The sequence below is a fragment of the Priapulus caudatus genome, unplaced genomic scaffold, assembly GCF_000485595.1.
Source record: "Priapulus caudatus unplaced genomic scaffold, Priapulus_caudatus-5.0.1 Scaffold844, whole genome shotgun sequence".
Lineage (NCBI taxonomy): Eukaryota > Metazoa > Priapulida > Priapulimorpha > Priapulimorphida > Priapulidae > Priapulus > Priapulus caudatus.
Window position 1 is genome coordinate 103,578 of NW_014577905.1, and position 20,122 is coordinate 123,699.

The following is a 20,122-nucleotide window of genomic DNA, read 5'->3' on the forward strand; positions in this document are numbered from 1 at the left end:
ACTTATATGTAATATAATAAAACATGTTACTGTCACCTATCTTGGCGTTGAGTCGGCAGTTCTGGAGGAATTACCCGCCTCCACTCTCACGTCTACAATCGCAGAAGAACATAAGAGCATTGTGTGCAGGCTGAACATGGCAGACCATCGATTGAGAGACCCCCCCCCAATTGAGTGGATCAACGTCATTTTCATTTTGATATAGTATAAGTATTACGCTGTTATATAAATAAATAAATATAATAAAGACTATAAATATCTATCTTGTAAATATAATTTTCATTATCATCTATAATGTATATATAATTTACAGTATTATAACTACCAGTATTATCCCCCAGGAATTTCAGAAGAATTATCATTTTCTGTCTAACAGATGGGGGAGGTCTCAGGACAAGTTGCCTACAACTGGATCCAGGTTAATCACGCATCAATAAGCAGCCCCAATATCACAATACACATCTAAGCTGTAAACATACTGCGGTCAGGACTGTCAACATTAACGCCTAGCCTGGAAATTAGGCAAAAGTCGGAATCATTGACGGATGTCTACATATTAATTTAGACTTCAGCCTTGAAGGAATGAAAATGTCAGAGCCCGACATCAACGAGGCCTGGGGAAAACCGGTGTATATTATGTATGTATATATATTATATATTATATATATGTATATATTATACTATATATATATGATATATTATATATGTATAGTATATATATATTATATGAGTAATATTATGTATATAATATATATGTATATATATAGTATAAATATATATAATATATACACACACATATATATATATTCAGAAGTAGATAATTAGGGAATTCCCTGGGATTCGCCTATATCTACTCTGATATATCATGCGTGTCTAGAACAAATTACCCTCGGAAAATCAACCCCACGGACAATTACCACCACCGACAATTCATCCCCCATGACAATTACCCCTCCCCTGGATAATTACCCCCCAGACAATACTCCCAGGCCGGACATTACCCCCCCGAACATTTACCCCGGACAATACCCACAGATCAATACCCCCCGACAGTTTACCCCGGACAATTACCCCCTGGACATTACCCCCCGACATTTACCCCGACATTTACCCCACAGACATAATTTACCCCCGCGACAGTTTACCCCCGGACATTACCCGACATTTACCCGGACAATTTACTCACTTTTGTTTCATTATCAATGTCTTGAACAGCTGATAAAGGAGCGAGGTCGAGGAGAAGGAAAGAGTGGTGGAGAGGAGGCGGAGAAGGCTCCGGAGAAGTGGGGGAGAAGGTGGTGGAGGAGAGGGGAGAAGGTGAGATGAGATGAGGAGAGGAGGCTGGACGAGAGCAGGAGAGGAACGTGCGAGGATGGCAGAAGGTGGGAGAGGAGAAGGAGAGCGGAGAGGAGAAAGAGCGAGAGACGGTGAGGAAGACGAGAGAGATGAGGGAGGAGGAGGGGGCAGAACGTGGGGGGAGACAGGTGCGGAGGAGGGAGAGGAGAAGTGGGCAGGAGAGAGGAATGAGCGAGTGGGAAAGGAGAGGAGAACGAGGAGATGGAGAGCAGGGAACTGGAGAGTGTGGAGAAAGAGGGGAGGGGAGAAGGTGGAGGCAGAAGGAGGTAGAAAGGAGGAGGGTAGCAGAGGCCAGATGTGGAAGGGGGGGAGGAGGGGGAAGAGGAAGAGACGAGAAGAGTGGAGGAGGAAGAGGAGGAGGCGGGAGGAGGAGGAGGTGAGAAGTGGCTGAGTGCAGAAGAGGGAGAAGTGAAGGAGGAGGAGAGGCAGGAGGTGAGAGATGGCAGGAGGTAGAGGAGAAGCGCCCCCTACCTCCTCCTCTCCTCTCCTGGCTACTCTCCTGCCTCTCCGTCCTCCTACTCCTCCTGCCCTCTCCTCCTCCATCCTCCTCTCTACTACCTTCTCTGTCGTCCGGTTAACTCCTCCTCTAAAGTCGGTAATGTCGGGCGAATGCCGGGGCGTAAAATCGTCCCAGGCCACGGGGCGGCTGATTGGTCCCAGGGGGTAAGATGTCCAGAGGGGTAACTGTGCCGGGGTAAATGTGACCGGGGGGGGTATTTGATCCGTGCCGGGGTAGATGTCCGGGCGTAATATGTCCGCGGGCGGGATGTGATTGCTTATGGGGGACGTACTTGTCCGGGGGGGGCCCGAGTGAATGCTTATGGAGGGCGTAAATGTCCGGGGGGTAAATTGTCCGGGGGTAATTTCCGGGCTGATTCTGGGGTATTTGTCCTGATACCATATAGATATGATATATTATGCTTATATATCATATTACCAATATGGTGGTGTTGTGTATTGGTTGCAGGCCGGGCAGTGCAGAGGAGCCCACGTTTATAGGGTGATGACAAAACAAGTTTCTCTGGCCTACATAGCCTCGGCTCAGCTGATAACCACGTCTTCCGGCCCTACACTCCCCACCACACCTCCGGCCGCGCCTAACCGCCCTCCCTACCGCGACCATCCGGCCTGACCACCCTCCCTCCCCTCTCCCCGCGACGCTCCCCCTGGAGCTCCCACCTCCCCTACACGCACCTCGCCCTGACGCATTAACCTCCGGGGGCCGTGCGCACAGCGTGCGGAGCGTATCCGCACGCTCCGCGCTAGCCACGAGCGCTCGCGCCCTAGCATGACCTCCCGTACCACACTGCCTGAGCGCGACGTGCTCGGCTAGGCGTAAGCGAGCGGGGCCTAGCGACACCTCCCCTAACACAGCCTCGCCTACACACTCCCTAGAAGCGGTGCACATCCGCTCCGCCTACGTGCGAACACCACCCTCGACCGCACGCAGGGGCTTCCGCGCTAAACAGACGGGCTCGCCGGTACATACGTCTGCCTAGCCAGCACCTCGCGCCTAGCCGCTCCGCGCGCTCTCGCGCACACGCTGCCCTAACAACGACCCGTCCGGGGCAGCGTACCACACCTCCGCTGCGTGCGAAGAGCAGGTCCGCCTCCCCTACGGGCGACCACGCGCCCCGTACCCACCACCCCCAGCCCGCGCCGTACGCACCACGGCTCGCGCCTAACCAGCACCTTCCCGAACAGACGCTCCCCTCCAACACAACCTCCGCGCTACAGTGACGCTCCGCCTGACCAGCACCTCCCCTCCATACACCAGCCCTACCACACGCTCCCTAAACCACACCTCCGCCTACCACGACCTCCGCCTAACACACCTCCGCCTACCATACCTCCCCCTACGTCAGCACCACCCTATCGGACAACCTCCCCCTACCAGCACTTCCGGCCTAACCACACCTCCCCTAGACACACCTCCCGTACGCTACCTCCCAATATTCACACCGTGCCCCTGACACACGCTCCCCCACCACACCTCCCCTACCACCACTTCCCCTACGCACACCTTCCCCACCGCCACCTCCCTACCCGGCGACCTCTGCCCCCGACCCCACTCTCCGCTACCGCACCTCCCCCAGCCACACCGTCCCCGTACTTCCTCCCATAGTCACCACCGCCCTACCAACACCTCCCCCACACACCTCCTACCACACTTTCCCTACCAACGCCCCGCACCCACCTCCCCCTACCGCACCTCCCCCACCCCACCGTTGCCGGGGGCGTTGACGCACCGCGCGCGCGCGACGAGCCACCCCAGCTACACCCTCCCCTACACACACCTCCGCGCAACCACACCTCCCATACCACACCTCCCCGTACACACTTCCCCTACCCACCACCGGCGCGCCCCCTACCACACCTCCCCTAAACCCACACTTCCCCTACACACCCTCCGCCCACCACACCTCCCCGAGCAGACGCTCCTCCACCCCACCCCCTCCTCGGCGAGTGCCTACCGCACGCTCCCCCACGCCGCACCTCCGCCACTACACCTCCCTACCGCACCTCCCCCACCACACCTCCCCAGACAACTCCCCTGACCACACCTCCCCACCAACACCGTCCCTACGCTCATGTCCGGGCCTTACCACGACTTGCCGGCCTTACCAGCACCTCCCCCACCACACTCCCCTACACCACCTCCCCTACCACACCTCCCACCTCCCCCACCCGCAGCGTCCCCACGAGCGCGCTCCCCTCCACGACTCCCCTACACACTCCCCTACCCACTCCCCTACCAAGCACCTCCCCCACCACGGGGCGGGGCCTCCCGTAGCCCGCCATCCCCCACCCCAGTTCCTGCTGGTCCTACCGACCATCCCCCACCACACCTCCCCACTACATCCTCCCGACGCACCGTCCCCTACCGACACCCTCCCTACACAGCCTTGCCACACCACACCTCGCCTCACCACACCTCGCCGCACCACATGCTCGCCTACCACGACCGCCGCGCGGCCACAACCTTCCGGGTCCAGCGCGCAGTCTGCCGTGAGCGCGCAGCGGTGCTGCGCCCACGTAGCTAGCCGTCGGGGGCCTACGCATCGACCGCGCGTAGCCGCAGCCTGCCTCGACCACCCGTCTCGCTACCACACCGTCTCTCCTCAACCACACCGTCCCCGGTACCACATCTCCCACCGCACCCCCGGCACTAACCAACCTCCCTTACGCATACCTCGCTACACACCTCCCCACCGCAACGCTCCCACGACCACCTCCCCACGCCGTCACATCTCCACGTACCCACCGTGAAAAGTCCGTCCGAGTCGAGACGTCGGACGTACGTCGGTCGCTTTGCTCCCGCCACAGACTCTTCAGATGGCTCACCTCGTTGAGCCCGCCTCTGCCTGCGGTCCGTCCGTCGTCACGCACGACGAGAGAGGGCCGTGTCTCGCGGGGCCCGTCCGCTGAGAAACTCTGGTCGCGGCGGGGTAGCCGACGCGGAACGCACGCGACGACGGGGCAGCGGGCGGGACGTCGGTTCGGCCGGCGCAAACACAAAGTAGACGGTCTCGGACCGGTTGGTCACGCGGCCGGCCTGGCGGCGCGATGCGACCAGCGGCGGCGCGGGCGTTAACACTCGAGCGATCGCACGAGACTGTGAAACCTTTGACGGCGCTTCACGACGACGCGGAGAAATATTCCCCGTGCCGAACTCCCCGGTTGCTACTGCGGGGAACACACCCAGAAACATATTCGGTGAAACTCTCGCGTTTGTACCTCCACACGCCCCACACTCTCAACTAAACCTGCCGACCACACTCTCCCCCATACTGCCGACACGCCTCTCACCAGTACCTGCGACCACGCCCCCACCGTGACCGTGGCAACCACGCCTCTGACCGCGACCCTGCAACCACGCCTGCCCGATACCTGCGACCACGCCCATCGCACTGCACCACGGGCCCCTCAGCGCGTACTGCTGGACCACGCCCGCTCGACCGCGTGTACCTGCGCACCACCGCGGCCCCTCATCGTGCGCTGCGCCGACCACCCCCCTCACCTACCTGCTGTATCCGGGGCGAGCAGGGACCGCAGGCGGCGGGCGGGTCGTGTGCGATGCGTGCTGCAGGCTGCTCGGCGTGGGGCTGAGCAGCGAGCGCGCGGCGCTGGTGCGGCCGGCCGCCCGGGATGCAGCGGCTCGGAGGCGTCATGAGTTACGCGTACCTAAACGCTGGGGTCGGGCGGGGCAGCGGGCCAGGGCCGCGGTCGACGTAGTTGTAGCGATCACCTCAAGCGCTGGCCGTGCGGCCCCCGTCCGTACTGACAACGACGACGACCTCACTGTCAACATTCATATATGTATATATGTTATATGTATGTGTATGTATATATTCACTTATTATGTATTATTAGTATACATATATATATGTGTATACACAATATATGTGTATATACATGATATAACTGTATTATAGGTATATATATTATTATATTGTAGTAAAAACCGCTCCGTTCGGCGCGGCGACGGAACGTAGTTTGCAACTGGTCATCCATCCTCCCCTCCCCCCTCACCCTCCTCTCCCTCCCTCTCCCCCCTTCCCCCTCACCTCCACTGCCATTTGCCATATGTTATAATGGCGGGCACTCGACCAATCACACGAAAACGAAATTAAGCTGGCAACGTTTTTTCTCGTGCAATCTCAAACTGAAACCCTTCTGGCGAGTGGTTGTGTGTGTGGGAGTGCTTTATACGCCGCGCATGAGAAGACAGTAACCATGCTCTTATAGGGACTTGCACGCGGTCCGATGCACTCGATGGGTCGGCTCTATCAATCCCTTTCAATTTATCGTATTTATATTATTCCGATCCTTCTGCAGTGTACAATACAAACCTGACTTGTACTAGAGCCAATTTATTCTCTGAATCACCGGAAATGCAAAAACTATGATGACGCCAGTTTTATGTTAACATTCGATTTGAGCTAGCCAGTTAGACACGTCATAGTGAACACCCTCAAAATTAGTTATAAATTTCACAAGGCAATGATTCGAAAGTCAACTCTAAACGTTTTGCAGTATTACTTTATGCCGCTTCGCGCCGCAAAAAACACCTGCCCCAGCGTACGTGTTTATGGCTGCCAGCCTGCAACTTGCAGCAATTAGCGACTACCTGCCAGCAATCAGCACTAGTGATACACACGATAGAATTGAATTCGCATTAAATAATGAATTTATCAACATGGCTTAAACTGGCCAGAGTAACGCTCAATTTGTAACCTTCTCTGTCGTGCAGACATGCCGAGGAGAAATAAATCGACGACCCCCGACACAAGTGTAACCCCATAACAATCGCTGGGATCGCTATTTGTTTAGTTAAATCGTTGTGAAACAAACGCTATCAAAAACGCATTACCCCTTCTGTCCAACCAAATGAAATAGCCCGTGGCCTCCGGTACTGCAACACCAGCCGCCACTCATAATACACGCACTTATTATAAATACAGACCGCCAAATAAAGCGTTTCATTTCAAATAGGACGCTGGCAACAGGAAGCAGCCTAGCTGTCAAGCTTGCCAGCAAGCACATTCACGGCTATAATAATACAGCCCACTATTACACCAGACGCGGACTATGGACATACATGTCTATCATGCATTATACCTAATCGGAGAGTAGAGATGTAAAATTCTATTCACATCTTGCGTTTGATAGAAAGTATACATACTCTTCTATCTGCTAAAATGGAAACTTGCCATTAATTAATAGAATCGAAACTTTTCTCAATGTTGACCAACTTCAGGCCGTCAGGCTTTCTCTTAATCGTTTAAAAGTCCATGGGACTATGAAGAATCTGCTTGAGGTTATAACATTGGCAGTTCCACATATATATCTCTATGACTAATACTTTCCCCTATGTACGACACGAGTTAGATTGTTGAATTCACTGCATCTCTCATCTTCAGAACCAGCATGTCTGCGCACACAGCATCGTGCTGCTTTTCGTGTCCTCGCTCGTGTCATCCTGTGCCGCCCTCTCCTGCTACAACGGACGGCTATGGTTTCACAGACCGGTCCCGCTACCTCGAGCTCCCCTCAACGGCTCGCCTACTCGGATGATTACGGCGTCGCAGTGGGTTGGTTCCATACGACGCCTGCATCCCCGCAGAATCTTCCCCACACCTCCCCCTACCACACCTCCCCTACCACACCTCCCTACCACACCTCCCCTACCACACCTCCCCTACCACACCTCCCCTACCGCACCTCCCTACCGCACCTCCCCTACCGCACCTCCCCTACCGCACCTCCCCTACCACACCTCCCCCGTCACATCTCCCTGACTCACCGTGAGAAAGGTCCATCGAGCTCGATCACCCGGACATACGTCGTCGACTGCTCCCGCCACAGACTCTTCAGCATGGCCTTGACCTCGTTGACCCCACCTCTGCCGCCGTCATCCGTCGTCACGACGACGAGAAGATGCACGTTCTCGCCCCTCGCGAGAAACTCGTCGCCGTAGCGACGCAGGAACGCACGCAGACGCGGCAGCGCGGATGTCGTCGCCGGCAACACAAAGTAGATGGTCTCGGACGAGGGTGTCAGCGCCCCCTGGCGGGCGATGATGCCGCCTAGCGGCGTGAACAACTCGAGGCGATCGACGAACTGTGAACCGTTGACGGCGTTCTTCACGACAACGTCGAGAACATATTCGGCGAACTCCCCGGGTTCGTATCTGCGGGAGAACACACATGAACATATTCGGTGAACTCTCCGGTTTGTACCTGCGACCACGCCCACACCTCTCGCCGTACCTGCAACCACACCTCTCCCCATACCTGCGACCACGCCTCTCACCGTACCTGCGACCATGCCCCTCACTGTACCTGCGACCACGCCTCTCACCGTACCTGCGACCACGCCCCTCACCGTACCTGCGACCACGCCCCTCACCGTACCTGCGACCACGCCCCTCACCGTACCTGTGGTATCCGGCGAGCAGGGAGCCGAGGCGGCAGGCGGGTCCGTGTCGATGCTGCAGCAGCTGCTCGGCGTGGCTGAGCAGGCGGCGGAGCGCGCGGCGCTGGTGGCCCGGCGCGCCGATGCGCGGCTCGTCGTCATAGTTACCGTACAGCTGTCCGGCAGCGTCGACGTAGTTGTAGGCGATCACCTCGAAGCGCGTGCGGGGCCGGTACCTGACAACGACGAGCGACCTCCGTGTCAACACCATCATCGAAGCAAAACACGATTCACATATATATATATATATATTTATATGTATGTGTATGTATATATTCACTATTATGTATATTATGTATACATATAATATATGTGTATACATAATATATGTGTATATACATGATATAATGTATTATAAGTATATATATTATATATATGTAGGTAAAAACCGCTCGTGCGCGCGGCGACGGAAACGTAGTTTGCAAACTGGGTCATCGATCCTCCCCTCCCCCTCACCCTCCCCTCCCCTCCCACCCTCTCCCTCACCTCCACTGCTCGTTTGCATATGTGTCATAATGGCGGGCGACCTCGCCAATCACACGGAAAACGAAATAAGCGGCAAAATTTTTTTTTCTCGTGGCAATCTCAAACTGAAGACTTCTGCGCGGTGGTGTGTGTGTGTGTGTGAGGTGCTTTATAGCGCGCATGAGGAGAGACAAGGTAACGATGTCTTATAGGGACCTTGCACGCGCGTGTTAACTCGGTATGGGTGTGGCTCTATCAATCACCTTCAATTTTTATTATGATTATTATTATTCCATCTTTACTGCATGTACAAATACAAACTGTACTTGTACTAGAGCCAATTATTCTCTGAAGTCACCGGAAATGAAAACTATGATGACGCCAGTTATGATTATACATTCGATTCTGCGAGGCAGTTAGAACGTCATAAGTGAAGACCCTCAAAATTAGTTATAAATTTCACAAGCAATGATTCGAAATCAATTCTAAAGGTTTTTGCATGTATTTACTTTATGCGCGCGCGCAAAAAACACCTGCCCCAGCGTACGTGTTATGGCTGCAAGCCTGCAACTTGCTAGCATATAGCGAACTACTGCAGCAATCAGACTAGTGATAAACACACGTAGAATTGATATTTCGCTTGAAAATAATGAAATTTTATGAACAATGGCTTGAAAACTGGGTAACGCTCATTTAACCTTCTATTGTCTGCAGACAGCGAGGGAAATGAAACGACGACGACAAAAGTTAACGATAAAATTGAGAGTGCTATTTGTTTAGTTAAATGGCGTTGTGAAACAAACGCTATCAAAAACAATTACCCTTCTGTCCAAACAAAGTGAAATGCGTGCGTACCTGGAACAAGCGCCAGCTATGAATACACGGCACTGTATTATAAATAGCAGAGGCCGCCAAATAAAGCGTTCATTTCAAAGTAGGACGTGGAACAGGGAAGGACCTAGCTGTCAAGCTTCCAGCAAGCACATCACGTATAATATATACGCACTATTCACACCAACGGTGAGTATGAACATACATTCTATTGATTCATACTAACGGAGAGTAGAGATGTAAATTCTATTCACATTTGGTTTGTAGAAAGATATACATACTCTTCTATTCATGTAAAATGGAAACTTTTGCCATTAATTAAATATGAATGGAACTTTTTCTTCAATTTGACCAACGTCAGGCGTCAGGCTTTCTCTTTAATCGTTAAAGTCCCATGGACTATGAAGCATCTGCTTTGAGGTTATGAGGTGGCAGTTGCCACATATGTATCTCTATGGCTAATACTTTCCCTATGGGTTACAGACACGAGTTTAAGATTGTTGAATTCATTGCATTTCATCCTTCAGAAACGAGCATGTCTGCGCACACAGGCATCGTCTGCTTTTTCGTCTCGCTCGTGATCGGTGGCGCCCTCTGCCTGGGCTACAACGACGGCTATGGTTTCAAGGACCCGGGTCGCGGTTACCTCGATGCTGCCCCCCTCAACGTCGCCTACTCGGATGATTACGGCGTGTACGGCAGTGGGTTTGGTTACTACGGCGCTCTGCATCCCCGCAGACAGAACCAAGCATTCAGCCGATTCAGAACCGCCTCACAACCTCGACCAGCACCGCAATATTTTAGACCCGTACACGTCGCTGGACCAAAGTGAATCGTAGGAGTCGCCTGCGTGACGGTTTCGCACCACGAATCCTCACGGTGGTGAGCAGATAGAATCGAACCCCGCTATAACATGAGGGTCAGGCTCCAGATAATTTGATCGCGTGAAATTCTGGGAGAAGGGTAGCTCCGGATAACTTCATCGCAGAAAATTCTGGGAGAAGGGTAAAGGAAGCCGAGTGATGATAGCGTTATATCAGGGGTTAATATTGACAAAACTGTTAACTGACAAACAATTAATATTAACACATTTGTCATTATTAACCCCTGGTTATATTCACACGAGTCATGTTATTGTGGGGGTGGGGGGCACTTTACTGCAGTTACAGCACGTTACACGTTACAGCGGGATTCTACTGTATTCTACTTCCTATAACAGGGAGCGGGAGGTGGTGATGACGTTCGGTGAATTATGTTGTAAGTTGTAATGTTTGATCAGCATATAATGCACGTAGATACAGCTAAATACACCTACAGGTGACTATACTACTTGCCGAGATTAGTATTAGCAAAAGAAGATATAAAATACTAGATCTATTTTTTGTATTACGTTTTAAGTTTGATTCAAGACGTAAGGGTTTTTCATACTGCACCGATGTTCTAGACATTTCTTCCATTGCGAAACGCGTGAACAAAATTTTAAGTTAGTGTTTATTGTAAGCTGATGATAGACAATATCTTTGATTATGCCTTAGTGTATTCCTGGTTTCTCTACATTCCATGTATCAGTTTAAGACGTAAACCTTTAGCTCCATTAATTGAAAATAAGATGCATATGTAGGATGAGAAGCTAGATGGGTTTTACTAAAAACTAATATTACATCAACACTAGGAGCTAGTGAACAAATACCTATTATTGTGATTTCTCTACTGATAATACTTGTGTGCTGGGTTGTGTCACATATTTGCGATTAAATTTGTAAATAATAAAAAGTTTGAACTATTTAAAGTTTGTTGTTTGGGTATAAGAATACATCAGTTCACTGTTGATATTACCTTTATTTGCTTTTCAAACTTCATATGGAAATGAGTTAACAATGCAATCACACTGACAAGTACATGCTGCACTTATGTTTCAAATATGTACCAAGGTAATGGCTTTATTGAGAGCATAATTTCACAGTGCAGAAACTAACTTTTATGATCTCAGTGGGATTTAAAAATCCCATCATCAGGGTTTTAAATTGATACAGCCAGTAATTCACAGTGTAAAAAAACAATAGGGCAAACCTTTAAACAAAGCATACAAAAATCATATGAAGATGAAGACAATAAGGGCATTGTTCTGCGTAATATAGACCAAACACAAACGATTCGTTGCCCTACCTTGTTAATTGCAGCTGTTCCACTGCAAGCGCAGCATCGTTGCTGCACGATATGGGACATGGGGGACACTCCATGATCGCTGCAGGAGCATACTGCCAGCTGCCATCGCTGCGACGGTTTCCATCCCGTCCCCATTCTTCTCCCCGGCTCGTCCTTGCATGGCCGAAACCAGTTGTCGGCGACAGTAGGCGGTGACAGAGAAAGCCGAGACAAAATCCAACAAGAATGCGGAGAAAGTCCCTCAGCAGATGTTTGGCAGTGACAAGCTGGTTAAAAATCTGAATCGCGTGCAGCAACCTTCTTTTGATACGTTTCATGTTTTCTAGGCGTTGTAATGCTGGATCAGTGTACGCATCTGCATCTTTCAGCACTTGATCACAATGTTTCAACCAAAAAAGCTGTATATGGGTAGGAAGTTGATGTCTCATTCACTTGTTAGCCATAGACCATATAGTCTATAGAGTATCTTGCCAAGCCATCCTCTTTGCTGACACTGAAGAGTGAGGGTGGCCACTGCCAAGAAGGAACGTCAGTCTTCTTTTCACCTGACCATAGTAAATTTTATGACAGGTTATAACTATAAGTTTCAGAGTGGCTATATGCCCGGCAGCCGGCATATATATCTGACGGCTGCCGGGCACGGTCTTCGATTTCCCAAATGCCCGGCAGTTTTTAATTTTCAGCGTTATCTCAAATAAACAAGGGTTAGGGTTAGGGTTTGGGTTAGGGTTAGGAACTGCCAGGCATTTAGGAAATCGAAGACCGTGCCCGGCTGCCGGGCATATAGCCACAGCGTATAAGTTTAGCATGGACTCCACGATAGAGAAATTGATCACAAAGAGGAGGCCAATATAAAAGTTGAGTCGATACATCCTCGGAACCTGGCTATGATAGTTTCTTGAATGCCCATATCTTACAGCTTTATACTGAATGGCATCTAGTTTAGAACTGGGTGCAAATATCTGCAAATATCTGGGCGCATATTCTGGGGACATAGACCCGGTAAACATCAGGTTTAGCGTGCTAAATTAACTTGCAAACGCCACCGCCAGATGGCGCTACACTGTCTATCGGCGTTTTGGGCGTATCAGTGGAACATTAGCACTCTCGTAGTTCTGGTACAGGGTAGCAAAAGAGCAGTGTAGGGAGGGGGAAGTTTAGAGTAGTACTAGAGTAGGTGAAGTAGGGAGAAGCTAGTGAAGAATGAGGAAGGGGAGAAGGGAGAAGCTGGTGGAGAAGTAGGAGGGGAAAAGCTGGTGGCAAAGGAGGAGGGGAGAAGCTGGTGGAGGAGGAAGGGGAGAAGGGAAAAGGTGGTGGAGGAGGGGGAGAAGCTGGTGGAGGAGGAAGGGGAGAAGGGAGAAGGTGGTGGAGAAGGAGGGGAGAAGCTGGTGGAGAAGGAGGAAGGCTTCGCTACCCTGTACCAGAATGGGCGTACATATCTGGGCGCAAATCCACTTTAGGCACCTTAGGTATCACGAAGTGATGCACAGAGTTATGTGTATCATCAACTGATGCACAGACTTTCCGTATATATATCAAGGAATGATGCAAAAACCCTAACCCTAACCCTAAGTCATAAAGTATAACCTTAGGTATCACAAAGTTTGTTAGAGTTAGGGTTAGGGTTAGGGTTAGGGTTAGGGTTAGGGTTAGAGTTAGGGTTAGGGTTAGGGTTAGGGTTAGGGTTAGGGTTTTTGCATCATTCCTTGATATACGGAAAGTCTGCGCATCAGTTGATAATACACAGAAATCTGTGCATCATTTCGTGATACCTAAGCCTAAGCCAAGGTGCCTAAAGTGGATTTGCACCCATATCTGTACTGTACTACTACTAGTCTGTTACAGTAGTACCTGCATGATACGACAACGACCTCTTGAGCACTACTACTATAGCGTTATAAAATCCTCATAGTCATAGTTACCTCTTACAACATTTCAAGTTAAGGACGCCGGCTTAGCATAACATAGAATGGAATCAGCAACACGTACTGTCAGATTTGTCAGACTTCTACTAACAAGTTGCAAGTAAACAAACAACAGTACAACACATGTTCAAAAATTCCGACCGCCGATTCGGCGACTATAATGACCTGCTACGTGACCAGCCACCAGTTTTATTGCGTAGTAGTGTTATATGCCCGGTGAGATTTGTCCGGACTTATCACTGTATTTTTCGCGTAGTGTAATGGCACAATAATTAGACAGGAAGAATAACTAGAGTATGTCAGCAGCCTGGAAGAAAGCTGATCGAGAGAGGGGTGAATTATTAATATTTATCCTGCTGCTATATATATATATAGCTATAGCTCTGCTTCCACCACTCTATATAGCTCTGGTTTGTGACCCGCGGCTCTCTATAGATTGCATATGCCTTTGCGATATGGATTCCCCTTATTCTGATCTACTGGTCGAATCTCTTATTGCTCTCTGCTTTATTGCTTCTCATTCATCGACGTTCCTGTGCTCATGCACCTGCAGCCATGCTCCTTAATTCGGCCCCCTTTCTCTTCCATTTACTTCCAAATTATTATCCTCATTTGACCACGTGCGCACTGCACAGTATGGTAATGGTTAGTATCCAAGATAATATTCTTCGGCCGTTCTTATACGCTCAAACTGGAGCCGGGCAGGCTGACAGTACGTATAGTAAACGTACGACGTACGACTGCAGTACGACTGCAGTACGACGTACGTGTGCATGGTAAAATCTGATCTACATGCTTCACTTCGCTTGCAGCATCGCGCCACGATTCCCAGCTATGCTAATGTATGGGCAAATGGCGCTGCAACGTCGGTCGCCGTTGACTGCCAAGATAATATTCTTCGGCCGTTTTTATACGTTCAAACTGGAGCCGGGCAGGCTGACAGCACGTGTACAGGGTAAAATCGGATCTACATGCTTTACTTCGCTCGTAGCATCGCGCCACAATTTCCAGCTATGCTAATGTATGGGCAAATAGCGCTGCGACGTCGGTCGTCGTTGACTGGCAAGATAATATTCGCCGGCCGTTCTTACGTGGATTCGCCCCCCCCCCCATAGAATTCACTTCTGTATCCGCCACTAGTTACCTCCGCGCAACGGAGTTGCAGGGAGGTAATGTAATCGGTCTCGTGTGTGTGTTCGTGTGTGTGTTCGTGTGTGTGCGTAGCGTTGGCGCGATCGATTCAGCACCAGCTCGCCTTAGGGCGTCCAGTCAACAGCAGCTCGCCTTAGGGCGTCCAATCAGCAGCAGCCAGCAGCGAGTCAGCTGTTATACACATGTATACATGTTACACGCTCGCAGAGGTATGCATTCTCTTTGAGTGCCCTCTGTCTAGTTGTGTGTGTGTGGGGGGGGGGGTTGCGTGTTATTAAACCTCTGAAATCCAAAGAAAAAAATAACCCCCTAGAATTCACAAATATTGCACTTACAATTTTTTTTTTTTTTAATTCTTTTAAAAACGGCTATCCTGTAGGTTCTAAATTGCTGAAATCTAAGAGCTTCCGGGGGCTCTGCCCCTGCCCCCCACCCACCAGGGGCCGTAGGGCGGGCCCCTGGACCCCACTCGTTAAGGGCTTCGCGCCGAGAGGCTCGCGGTCTGCTACGCGCACACACTATTCGTATATTTTGTGATAACAGCAAACTCATCCCTCTTCCAACTGAGGACCTGTCTACGCCACTGGGTAGAGCTGCAGTCAGCAGGGGGTCTTTTGGGACGCAGGAATATTAGACCAGTTCGGAGCCAGAGGAGTTTGAATTTCACTATTCGATTAATTTGCTGCTGTTAGTGTTATGATTATGAGTTAGGGGCATATGTAGCAAGGACCACGACGTAAAAAAGTGAATATATATATATATATCTTTCTCTCTCTCTGCTCTTCGTCTCCTCTCTCATCTCTGCCTCTCACTCTCCTCTCTCTCTCTCCTCTCTTGCTCTCTCTCTCTCATCTCTCTCTCTCGTCTCCTTCTCTCGCGTCTTTCTCTCTCCTCCGTCGACTCCGTCCACAAATCGGCTCTACAATCTCCTCTCTTCGTCTCTCTCTCATCTCTATCTCTCTTCTCTCGTCTCTCCTCTTTCTCTGTTCTCATCATCTCTCTCTCTCATGCTTCTACTCTCTCTCTTTTTCTCTCAGCTCTCTCTCTCTCATCTCCTCTCTCCTCTCTGCTCTCATCTCTCTGCTCTCTCTATCTCTCTCTCTCTCTGTGTGTGTGGTGTGTGTCTGTGTGTAGTGTGTGTGTGTGGTGTGTGTGTGCGTGTGTGCGTGTGTGTCGTGTGTGCGTGTGTGCGTGTGCGCGCGCGCGGCCGTGGTGTGTGTGTGTGTGTTGTGTGTGTGTGTGTGTGTGTGTGTGTGTGTGTGTGTGTGTGTTTAGTGTGTGTGTGGTGTGTGTGTGTGTGGTGTGTGTGTGTGTGTGTGTGTGTGTGTGTGTGTGTGTGTGTTAGTGTGTGTGTGTGTGTGTGTGTGTGTGTGTTTGTGTGTGTGCGTGCGTGCGTGCGTGCGTGTGCGTGCCGTGTGTGTGCGCGGTGTGTGTGTGTCCGCGCGGTGTGGTATTAGTTCATACGCTGGTAAAATGCATTGTAACGGTATACATGCATGTAAGCCTATGGGTTAGCTAAATAAAAAACAGCGAGTTTGATATTACATATTTTTACCTGGGAAACTGGATATGGACCGCCACCACACACACACACACACACACACACACACACACACACACACACACTGACACACACACAGACAGACACACACATACATTCAAATAGCCTGCATGGCCACTATACCTCCTACGTTTTTCTTCCTTAGCTAGAATTAAAAAAGGGGGCGCCTATAGCTGCCATCTGATGTCCAAACTGTATACATATATACACGTACACGTACGGGAGAAAAGAAGATCAGCGGCTAGGCTAGCTTCTCAACGCGCCTTCCCAACGAATTCGAGTGCATTGCACGTAGAATAGTAGAATACACTACTGACATTGCGCGACCGACCGGTTGTCCGGCGGTCGGTTATCAGGTCAGCTGTTCTCTTTTTTTAATCGAGGGGCGAATCGCGAATCAGGTGATTTGTCTTTTCAGTTAATGTCAACATTCCTGTTGCTGCGCACAAGATCGTTGTGAGGGTTCGGACGTATAAACATGGCACTGTTTGGAAAATCTGCGGTGTTCCAGGCTGTCTACACATTTGTAGATGACAACTGGCCGTTGCTGCTAGCACTGTTTCTGATTGTAGCTTGGGTTGGTCTCATAATATTACTTCTGAACGGTGATCAGCCAGCGAGAAATCCGATCCATCGTCGGACCGTACGTCCACCGTCGCCGGTTGTGACTGACCAAAGTACAAGAGACAAAGTTCTGAAACTAGGTCATGAGCCAATGCTTTACTATTAATAGTAATGGAGATGGGGTCGTTGTCGTATAAGATACTACAGATATGTACCCGATGTAGTTTTAGGTTGTTTAGTAATAGTATTATGTTTATATTTTTATATGAGGTATGTTTAGGGTTAGTGTAACTGTTACTGTTAGGGTTAGGGTACAATTCTGTAGTACAAGTCTGGTACACTTTGTGTATACATATATGTACCTCGGGTACATATCTGTAGTACCTGATACGACAGCGACCCCTTGAGCAATAGTAATACCAGGTTACCACGAACTATAGTATAAAAACGTAATATTATGTTACAGTGTAGTGGTAATATATAGTTTAGTAAATCTTGGCAATCTCGGCACTTGGAACGTCTCAATAAAAAAGAAAAATGCCATAATGGTAAATAAACACGAAATATATTTACTACCAAAGTCTTAATGTTTCTCTACTCTATTTCGCCTATTATTGTTGATAACTTGCTGTAAATGCCGTTCAAATGCTCATCTACAACACACAAGTACACCGCACGCACGCCCACAGGCACTTGGAGCGTTTCAATAAAATATAATGCTATATAAATACGAAATCGATTTACTACCAAAGTCTTAATGTTTCTCTGCTCTCTTTCACCTATTGTTGCCGACAATTTCCGGTAAATGCCATCCAAATGCTCGTCTGCAACACACTCACACGCTGGCCGGCGCACGCTAGCTGCTGCACACTGACACATAAATATATAGCAGGTAGGAAAGCGTGCTGCCAAAATTTGCTCGATGCTCGCTTGATTTCATACGAATACAACACAAATATTCAAACATTCTATTTGAAGAACAGTGTTCACTTGTTAAAAAAACTTATTGTCTGTGTTGGTAACCGAGCTATTTTTATTGGTGGCAGAGCGCGCGGCCACCACCTTGACAGTTCTCGGTGGCCCGACGCCCGTTTCAGGTGGGCGGTCCATTGGCACCCGGGCCCCCCTCCTGTTAAAGTCGAGCCCTGCTTCTCTCCATGTTCAACACAGTTCAAGTTCTAGCTTCAGCTTCAATGTTCAGTTCAGTATCTAGTTCACACAGCATTTGTTGACTGTTTACAATAGACTGAAATGCTATTTGCTATTTAGAACCCACTTCACCTTGGCCCCTCCCCTCCCCTTTTCGATCCCCTCCCCCTCTCCTCATCACCCTCCTACCACCAACCCACTACGCTCGCGCTAGCGGAATATCCAATGATAACTGCTTAATATAGTTTGAATGCCATTAAAGTTACCACAGCTGTATCTTTATTACTTACTACCAGATATAGCAAAAGCCTATCATAGATTTTAGCATCTGTGATTAGGTAGTATCCTCTAGAATATATGCTCCTGGGCGCGCAACGCGGTGGTGGCATAGGGGCGCACTTGATTCGGGCCAGTGAGTTTATCAGCAAGAATACCCCGGCTACAGTACACGTTCAGCTTGTCGCTGTCGCCTCTGCGGCAACTTGTTTTATTTATGAGAGTTCGCACGTGCCTGTGTGCACGCCCTGTGCCAAACAACAAGGAATAAAAGGATACTTATAGGCGAAGTTAAGACGTAGAGAACCATAAGACATCGCGTCAGTAAATTACATTTTCGTGCTATTTACCTTTTTTTAATTTGTGGAGACGTTTCAATGGCTGCCTGTGGGGTTTGATGGTTTGTGTAGCGTGTTTCTTGGCCACTGGCCAGCTACCCACTGCACCCAAGTACCCCGCCCAAGCTCTAATACTGGGTAGTATAGACACTCTGCTAGACGTGCGAACCGCCCATGAATCTTCAAAGTAAGCCAGGCAGGGAGTCCATTATGACGCACTGTGCTAAAAAGTTAATTATTTACTTGCAGTGTTTCCCCTGCATTTTGACACGACTACGATCCGCGCGAGGACACGTCATTCGGTTTGCTCAAATTTCTACAGCGCCACACAGAAATATGTCAAAACAGCGCCTCGCGTGGTACGAAATCAGTTCAGAATAGCTATTAGAATGCACTCTAATTGCCACACTTTTTTCGTAAAAATGTTCCAGGGCGGCACTTGCATAGTCCCCGGGAAAACCCCCCCCCCTTACCCTAGCGGGTGTGAACACCCGTGAGTGCTTTAGCTTTTGCTAGGACCTCGAATATCTGTCCGAAGAACATCGCCCAAAACTAAATTTACCACTTTTTTTGGCCAAGGGGAAACGACCTTGCTGCTTGATGTATGTGGCGGGCGTACGTAACTCCGCGAAGCCCGTCTGGTGGGGCCGGGGGGCGGTTGCTGGACGACAAATGACCTCCGATATTGCAGGGCTCTCAAACGTTTTCCGGGGATATAGGGTGCTCTCTGACAGGTTTGGATTGCGAGTCGTAATAGGTCAGTTGGGTATTCGGAGACGGGTCTTACTGCCGGATCGCGTGCCTCGCCCGCCGCTGGCAGCCTGCGGGTGCGTCGAGTGCTGAGAGCAGGCATGATCACGGCAGGCTGGCTGCTTGCCACGTCTTCAGAGAGAAGGGGCTAACGGAGTTTCGATGTGCGACATACCGGTAAGAACGGCGCCTGTTAGCTGCGGGGTGTTTCCCAATCCTCGCAAGGACCCCTTTTTATTTAAGATTAATTTTCCCACAGTACCCCAGGTTTGGGCACCAGCGAGCAACGATTGCAGCGGAAGGTGTATGATGTCTAGCATTCTTAGATCTGTAGCTGTTAACCGCATTATCTGTATTGTCCCGAGAGATGGTGTTACGTATTGTCACGAGTCCCTGTCTACATATTGTCCAACGAATCGTACTGTAATTGTCCACGGTCGTTTACTGTATTGTCGACGATTTATACGTATTGTCACGAGTTGCTACGTCATTGTCGACGCATCGTACGTACTCGTGTCACCGATACTGGTAGTATTGTCACGATGTACGCTATTGTCACGACTCGTACGTAATTGTCACCGTGGTACCGTTTATTGTCACGATAGTAACGC

At 50.0% G+C, this 20,122-nt stretch overlaps 3 protein-coding genes across 3 annotated transcripts in view; 1 reads left to right on the forward strand and 2 right to left on the reverse strand.

The window, feature by feature from the left end:
* The window catches only part of LOC106813914 (chondroitin sulfate N-acetylgalactosaminyltransferase 2-like), a 10,013-nt gene extending 4,485 nt beyond the window's left edge, over positions 1-5,528 (reverse strand). The window contains exons 1-3 of the mRNA XM_014818158.1: positions 5,382-5,528; positions 5,095-5,247; positions 37-70 (exon numbers count right to left, since the gene is read on the reverse strand). Of these exons, the coding sequence (XP_014673644.1) occupies positions 37-70; positions 5,095-5,247; positions 5,382-5,528 (334 nt within the window). The remainder of the gene's footprint in view (positions 1-36; positions 71-5,094; positions 5,248-5,381) is intronic.
* Positions 5,529-7,659: 2,131 nt separating this feature from the next.
* Positions 7,660-13,908, reverse strand: LOC106813915. The gene is made up of 4 exons (XM_014818159.1): positions 13,719-13,908; positions 11,797-12,341; positions 8,298-8,510; positions 7,660-8,050 (listed from the first exon to the last, which is right to left on the reverse strand). The coding sequence occupies exons 2-4, from the start codon at positions 12,222-12,224 to the stop codon at positions 7,660-7,662; spliced, it is 1,032 nt and encodes a 343-aa protein (XP_014673645.1). The 5' UTR covers positions 12,225-12,341; positions 13,719-13,908.
* Positions 13,909-16,848: 2,940 nt separating this feature from the next.
* LOC106813916 (all-trans-retinol 13,14-reductase-like) overlaps positions 16,849-20,122 on the forward strand; it is an 18,194-nt gene continuing 14,920 nt past the window's right edge. Inside the window, exon 1 of the mRNA XM_014818160.1 lies at positions 16,849-17,138. Coding sequence (XP_014673646.1) covers positions 16,913-17,138 — 226 coding nt within the window. The 5' untranslated portion in view covers positions 16,849-16,912. The remainder of the gene's footprint in view (positions 17,139-20,122) is intronic.